A 7,371-nucleotide genomic window follows, 5' to 3' on the forward strand; every position below is an offset into this window, starting at 1 on the left:
AATATACATCAGCCCTGACATTGTAAGAGATAAAACAAATCTTAAAGAGAAAAAAATAAGACTTTTTTTTGGTTTTGTCTGTCTCTATGGTAAGATCTCTGAATCAATAAGGCATACTGGCATAGCGTTTTGCAAAGGGTGTTTTCTAAAACTAAAAGCCCTTATTTAGATGTTTTTCGACAAACATTGCTCAAAACTCCTCGAATCCCTTAAAGAGGACCTTTCTAAAAACAGAAAGTAAAGATCCCAAAAGCAGCACAAACTGCTTTACTAAAGAAATTCTGAAAGCAAGTCATTAAAATCTACTAATACTTGAAATAAAAGACAACATTTTCTTTGCATTCCAGTATTTTAATCGTAGAAAATACAATTTACATTAAGGTCTTTTTTGTCAAAAATAAATGTACATGATTGAGAATGATTATAAGAAGCTGTCCTTTTTTTTCTAGTCGAGTGTGACATCCATCACTCTGTACACCTTGTCGATGAGGATTTCCACTTTATCTCCTCCCAGCTGACACAACTCCAAAACACACACCACGTGTGTGTTCTCCAGCCCCCGGGCGGTCGCCAAGATCTCCTCTGCAAGAAGGCAACCGAACATTAGAAAAAAAAAAAAATCAAAGCGAAACGATCGACTGGCGATGCTGGAGAAAATGAGAGGAGGAATTTATGTCTCCTGTTGCTACCCGACTCATGGGGAGTTAATTCTCCGTCTCCGCCTGTGCTATCGAGGGGGCAGAAGAAACCTGAAGAGAGGCAGGACAGCATCGAGTTGTCGTGGGGGTCCTGGGAGAGGCCAACGGCGCGGGGGTCGTCGGAGCGCACGACGGGGAGAAACGCGGCATCGACTGCGATCTGCTTGTTAATACCTGACAGAAAAACGTTAAAAAAGAAAAATATTATAACCAGAATAAGCGGGCCATGTTGAGAACGCACACACTGAAAAGGAAAAAAGATCCACCTTAACCATAGTTACATTAATTCTAGGGCTGGAATTAGTGAGTAATCATGACTAATCATGATTAATTGGTTATTCAAATAATTGTCAACTAATTTAGTAATTGATTAATTGTTAACTAGAGAATACAGACTCAAAAAAGGCCATTTGCTGCAAGAACAAAACAAACTCAGAGCAGTAATCAACCCGGGACTGTAAGAGAAATACATACCTTTGGCATTTAAAATTTTATTTGTTGGTAAATATGTTTTATTACATTTTAGGCAATATAACTGTTCATTTTGAATCTTTTAATGTATTTCTAACTGTATAAAAAATGTGGTTAAATGACAAATCGGCAGCATGTGACTTTTTTTTTTTGCATATGATTAATCATCAGAATAATCAATAAAACAACTAAAATAATGGGTGGTTGCAGCCCTAATGTATTCTGTCATTTTCTTAAGGTCACACAGACCTCTAGCTGAGAAAAATGTTTTTCTGCTGACAGTAGTTTTCCCTCCCTCGGTGTGACTCACTGATGACGTGACGCATCACAATACAAACATGAAGGTCAGTTAGCAGCCTTTGTTCTGGTTATAAGAACTGAAAACATTTTTGTCTACAAAAGAAAACCACAAACATTTTCAGAGTGACTCGTAGCAGGTGAAATGACGGGAACAGGACTGAGTGACTCTGCTCTTACCCAGTATGGTCAGCTGGTAATGCCCCGGACAGGGCCTGTGTGGCGGTGCGTCGGCAGCCGCCTGCGGCGTCCAGCGCATGGGCTGAAGGTTGCTCCACCGCAGCAGGGCGCTCTTCTCGTCGAAGGTGAACCTGCGAGAGACGCTGTCCTGATGCAGGCCGCCGTGATGCAAATGCTCGGAGATTTCTTCTCGCTGCTTTGACCAGCTGCTGCTCTCCCAGGACGAAGCAGCAGAGTCTAGTGGGACACACACATTACAGCGAGGCACACACACACACACACAGCGGCGGTAACTGAAGCACCGTGTCGCTCACCTCGACATTCCTGCTGCTCGTGCTGAACCTCCTCAGATGCCGAGGCCGACTCCTCTTCTTCCTGCTCTTCTCTTTCTTTTGCGTTTTTGTATTTCAGCCTTCTGGGAGCAAAGAAACTAGGAATGGTTGTAACTTTTCACTAACAGATAAATGCTTGTGGTTGTAGCTCAATTACCTTTTAGCGGGGGTGCTGGCACAATTTAAGGAAAAAGGTACGGCTTTACTATAAAACACAAAGTCAAATTTACAATTATCGGTTATTCAGCTTACAGACATAAACACAATTAGGAATCAAATCCAACCTGAATTGATTTGTCCTTTTCCTTGTGTTATCTTTGCTCCTGTCAGAAGAGGGAGACATCAGACAGTCTGCAGGATCTTTATGTGTGTCTGATGAATAAGCCTCATTTGAAACCTGAAAAAAACAGCAGCAAACGTCTTTAACTGTTTCTTTTGTTAAAATTACTGAAAGTACGCTTTAAAATAAAAATCTGTTACCTTCTTTGGGTAATTTGTGTAGCGGATTGCCGTAATCTCTCCCTGAATTGCCAATTTTTTATGCTCCCTATACTGAAGGCTCTCTAGCTCCCTCTTCAGGTCTGAGGCAGCGACCAAAGGAACTTGGCCTTAAATAAAAGAATGGCATAAAGTACAAATCTATAACATAACTGCTAAAGCCTTTACAATCAATAAATAAAGCACTAAAATCACCTGATGTTTCCGTCGCTGCCTGTGAAAATCTCCGTGGGGGAGGAGGGTAACAATAATGGCCGCCGACGGCTGTTTTTTGGAGGACAACGTTGTCCTTCAGAGTCTTGGTCCACTGGATGAAGCTCTTCACTCTGGGGTCACTCACATATGGCTGGCCCTTGTGGTAACCTGTTGCAGACCCACAGCCCCCTATGTTTTAATCATCCATCTCCGGTCACACTGTCGCATGATTAAACCAACCTGTGATGAAGATCTCAGTTTCACAGCTGCTTGTGAGGTAGGGCAAAGACCCTTCCACCTGACACACCCTCATCTGAGTGCAAACAAGGTAGGTCACTGTGGAGGACAAAGCAGAGATGAGACAGCAGCCAAATACAGAGCCTTGTTTAGTGTATTGGTTTATAATTATTGGGAACACATATACATTTCCACATTTATACCCAAAACTACTTTGTATCGCCAGTTCAAACAAAGCTGCAATATGTAACTTTTATTTATTTTTTAAGTTTTTTTTTTTTACATATTTATCAAAACTGTGTTGTTGTGACTCCTCTGCCTTCTTCCTGTGGTCCTACTGCTACCGCCAGAAATACATTGTTCAGTCAGAAACATCCAATCAGTCAATCATACCCCCTTTGTTAGGCTAGTTCCCCACAACAGAGCCTGATGTGAATGCCAGGCTCGTTAGCATTGATGTTGGCAAATAAACAGTTTTCCTGGAGCGGTAAGTTGTTTCTCTGCATTGAGCAGGGCGGGCACAAGGATGATTGACAGCACCAAGATGGTAATGATTGGTTGTTTCTGACGGAGAGCAGTGAATTTCTGCAGATGGCAGCAAAACCACAGGAAGGAAGTGTAGTATCTTGTTTTTTTTCTTGTTTTAGATTATTTGTCTCAGTGTCACAACATGGTGGCAGTTTTACTGAATATGAAAATAAGCATATATATAAATATATATATATTTTTATAAAAGTTACCTACTACAACTTTAAGCTGTCTTACAATTTTCACTGCATGGTCACAGGTTCACATTTATCTGCTACTGACTTTTGGGGTGTAATATGACACAACGTGTAACATCTTTAATACTTATAAAAGGAAAAGTATGAGGTTATGATTTACTTGGACAGATTTGATTGAAGATTTCAGGTTGTGACGAGGAAAAAAGTTCCAGAATAAAAGGCCGGTCAGATGTTCCATCCACCGAATGAACCCAGCGATACGTCCAGTATTTTTCTGGAGCTAAAAGTTGAAGCGCGGCAATCACTACATGACAGTCAAAGTAAAATTACAGAGGCTTTCACCCAGTCAGTAAATAAAAAAAAAAAAAACATTTTACCTTTATTCCCTTTACTCCTAACTCTTTCAACGCGGCCAACAAACGTCACCAAACCGATGACGTCACAAGCAGAACCGTTCGACATCTTCTCCAGCTCTGACCTGGAGCAATCGAGAAACCAAAGAGCACAGCTTTTGAGCCCAAACTGTTGGAGTATCGCATGGAAACATACACACGTGACGCGTAAATACATTTTTATTAAAGCTGCGGCTAGCGTTGATCACCTGGTGGTGAACTGGTAGGACACCTCTGGCAGCCCCCACTGAGGGAGGACGCTCTTGGGTGAGACCACAGTGATGACTGCAGCTGGGTTACGGGGGTTCAGGCAGAGTTCTACAAGAAAAAACATTTACAGAAAAGAAACAAAGTTATCAATCAAACAAATAAATCACATGGCAAGTAGACAGAATTATTAAGATTTCTATAGCTCAGCTTTTGCAATTGAATTATCTTCCTCAACTCAACATTACCGCAGTATTTAGCTAAATGTTACACTCCTAAGTTCATACCTACAGAGGTGAAGTTTTTCATTCGATGGTGGTCCATTTGTGGGCGGGATCGGTTTGAGTAGCTCTGCTTCAAGGTGTAGTTTTGCAGGTACAACACCGCGCCGACGTTCATCCTGCGGTAGTACTCTGGACAGAGCTCGTTCCAAAGCACGAGCGACATTGTGCCGCTCTGGTCGGCGACTTCGAAGTAAGTCTGAAGTACCACAAAGTGCATATTTTACCCGGTGTCGCAGTAAAATATCAGTCAAATACAGATTAGAAAAGCAGATTATGGGGTAACCTGTAAGTGAAGCTCACCTGGTAGGGGTAATCAATCTTGAGCCCAAATTTCCCATAATACCTTAACCTGGATTTGTGGATTATCTTCACCAGGAGAGGGAGAGGTTTCCATGAAACTCTAAAGGACGACTCCAGAGAACTAAGGAGGGTGACCTTTGACACTGAAATAAATATATTACATATTATCAGGGTTTCACTCCTTCTCCTTTTGTTATCAATATACATTTTGCATTATTGACCTTATTTCATGTTTTATTTTTAACCTTCTATATAATGTTTCGCTCTAATATGGTGAAGAGCCCTTAAAACTCCCCAATTCTCCTGGTGCACAATGAAAATAACGATAGATTAATGAAATATGACTGAAAAAGAAGAATCATTACATTTTATTATGTGTAATGCTACACTTAAGAAAAATTATAAAAACACAAAGTTTGCATTTCTTTAAAACTCAAGCCTTTTTAAAAAAATATGTACCTATATAATTAGCTCTGAATTTTTAAGAGCTATTGCAATTTGAGCAGAGGTGGACAGAGTACCCAAAAATTGTACATATATTTAGCCAAGTAAAAGTAAAAAATAGCCATAGAGTCTACTCGAGTATGGAGTAAGTGATCAAATTATCAATCAATGCATGATTGATAATTTGATAATATTCAAAAACTTTACTCAAGTAAACAAGGTTTCTCCCAGAAAACTTGCTAAGCCTGGTGTTTGGTGCCAGGACAGTCATTCATCCAGAGGCCCATCGTGTTTTTGAGTTTAAAAAAATGTAGAAGTTGACAAGAAATTTGAAAATATCATTTGACAATTATGTGTTATTGAAAGACTGAAAGAGGAATACATGAACACCAATTATAAAATCTTAAAAATGCAAACATTTGAAAAAAGACTTAAATAAATAAGCAATGCTTAGCCTGGTGGGGGCACAAGTAAAGTCTGGCGGCCCACCAGGCTTTAAGTGTACTTGAGTAAATGTAACTAATTACTACCCGACACTGAGTTTAAGTGACAGAAAAGGTGCAAAAGCACCAGAGCAGGACGCAGAGGACAGCAGGGTCTCACCGTCCAGGACTGGGTCGGGCGAAGCAGACCCTGAGATCCACATGTCTCCCTCCGGGTCGTCGTTGTTCCACAGAGACAGGTAGTGCTTGCGGCTCACCTGCAGCGGAACGTCACTCTGCAGCACCACGCTCCTCTCCATGCCGTGTTTTACCAGCATGGGCAGCGAGCTGGGGCTTTTAATGCGGGGCAGGAGAGACGACGCCTCCGCGCTGCTCTCGATCTTCTCAATGCAGATGTAGCCGTGCCCCAGTCTCCTCTCGTTGTAAACAAAGGAGCACTGCCTGACGCTGACGTCCGTCCCAGTCCTCAGGGCGTTTCTGTGCACCAGCTGGTTCAAGCTGGGGTGAAGGAAGCACTTGGCTCGCCAGACTCCGTCTGTGATCGTCACGTCGTAGCTGTAGCTGTCCAGCTGCTGACCCTCGCTCGGCTCGGACAGGTACCTCTGAATGGCAACAACGGCGACAGGAGCCGCCTCCTCGGGCGCGAGCTTCAGGCTTTGGGTGGAGGGTAACCGCTCCAGCGTCCTCTGGAGGAAAGACTCCCGAGGAAGATCGGCTGCCGTCGAAGAACAACACGAGCTACTCTCCATCACTTAGCAGTTAGCTCAGCGGGCGATAGCTCATGTTGGCTCGTTTACCTGTCAGACACCGCTAAAATGATTCACACCAGCTAAAATGGGGTACCGTAAAATACTTCACACCGTTTAGATGACGGCTTCAGGAACTCTGGTAACCGCTGACTAACGTTACAAACTGTTTGGTGCTTTTTGATGGCGTCATCATATGCCTTTAAAAAAAACGAAGCGAAGTAAGAATAAAAAACCTCCAACTTGCTTAAATATATTGGCATTAAAATACTTTACAATAAGTTGGACGGTGTAAACAAGAGATTGCTATTTTTTTGAAAAATCCGCGCTAAACTGCGCAAGAACTGGCGTCACTTCGAAGTGACGTCATCCATGCGACCATTCGCCCTGGTACGGCAGGTAGTTGTAACATATAATCGGACATCACTGCGCTGATAAATTATGAAATAGAAATGTTCTTTCTAAAATTAGGGTTTCTTGCTCAAATAAAAACGAAGTGGTAGAGGTAGTACTCGTTGCGGGAAGCATATCTAAACAACATTTAACATTAGTCTTCAAAATAAAATTAACGAATCACATAAATGATCAAAATATTAAACGTGGACTACAAAAACATTGCAATGACAATGAGAAATGTGGTTTTGAACCACCAGACCAAATGCTTCACTAGTATTATCAAAACATTTAATAATAGAAATAATAATAGTTGCTGCAAAAGTTCAGTTTAAATATTTCTAAAAATGGAAGTTTTTGTAGTAGAGAATTTGTTTTTAGAAAGTTGTTTTTTCATGAGTTGAAATATGTCTTCTGAGCAGAATGTTCAATGCATATGAATTTTTGTCAACAAAAACAGATACTCTGGTAATTTAACTGTTAATTGTGAATATGGGAGATGTTATTTTGGATTGTTAAATTGTTAGAA

At 41.3% G+C, this 7,371-nt stretch overlaps 1 protein-coding gene across 4 annotated transcripts; it reads right to left on the reverse strand.

The window, feature by feature from the left end:
* Positions 1-96: 96 nt before the first annotated feature.
* Positions 97-7,041, reverse strand: radx (RPA1 related single stranded DNA binding protein). Of its 4 annotated transcripts, none has more exons than XM_055044026.1 (15): positions 5,864-7,041; positions 4,817-4,959; positions 4,520-4,712; positions 4,235-4,343; positions 4,011-4,111; positions 3,794-3,913; positions 2,912-3,007; positions 2,672-2,839; positions 2,459-2,586; positions 2,263-2,375; positions 2,136-2,150; positions 1,961-2,058; positions 1,647-1,883; positions 690-872; positions 97-582 (listed from the first exon to the last, which is right to left on the reverse strand). In XM_055044026.1, the coding sequence occupies exons 1-15, from the start codon at positions 6,450-6,452 to the stop codon at positions 446-448; spliced, it is 2,430 nt and encodes an 809-aa protein (XP_054900001.1). In that variant the 5' UTR covers positions 6,453-7,041; the 3' UTR covers positions 97-445. The 4 variants fall into 4 exon arrangements, with proteins under 4 accessions (XP_054900001.1, XP_054900000.1, XP_054899999.1 ...); XM_055044025.1 differs by having other exon boundaries at positions 1,961-2,061; positions 5,864-7,040; XM_055044024.1 differs by having other exon boundaries at positions 2,136-2,183; positions 5,864-7,040.
* Positions 7,042-7,371: the final 330 nt, after the last annotated feature.

This window comes from Poeciliopsis prolifica, unplaced genomic scaffold (assembly GCF_027474105.1).
Source record: "Poeciliopsis prolifica strain line A6 unplaced genomic scaffold, Auburn_PproV2 SCAFFOLD019, whole genome shotgun sequence".
In the NCBI taxonomy this organism is placed as follows: Eukaryota; Metazoa; Chordata; class Actinopteri; order Cyprinodontiformes; family Poeciliidae; genus Poeciliopsis; species Poeciliopsis prolifica.

Coding starts and splice junctions, on each gene's coding strand:
- radx (XM_055044023.1), bottom strand. CDS start 6,452: ATGGAGAGTAGCTCGTGTTGTTCTTCGACGGCAGCCGATCTTCCTCGG. Junction 1,884..1,960: donor CGAGCAGCAGGAATGTCGAG/GTGAGCGACACG, acceptor GTGTCCCACTAG/ACTCTGCTGCTTCGTCCTGG. Junction 583..689: donor ATTAACTCCCCATGAGTCGG/GTAGCAACAGGA, acceptor GCCTTCTTGCAG/AGGAGATCTTGGCGACCGCC.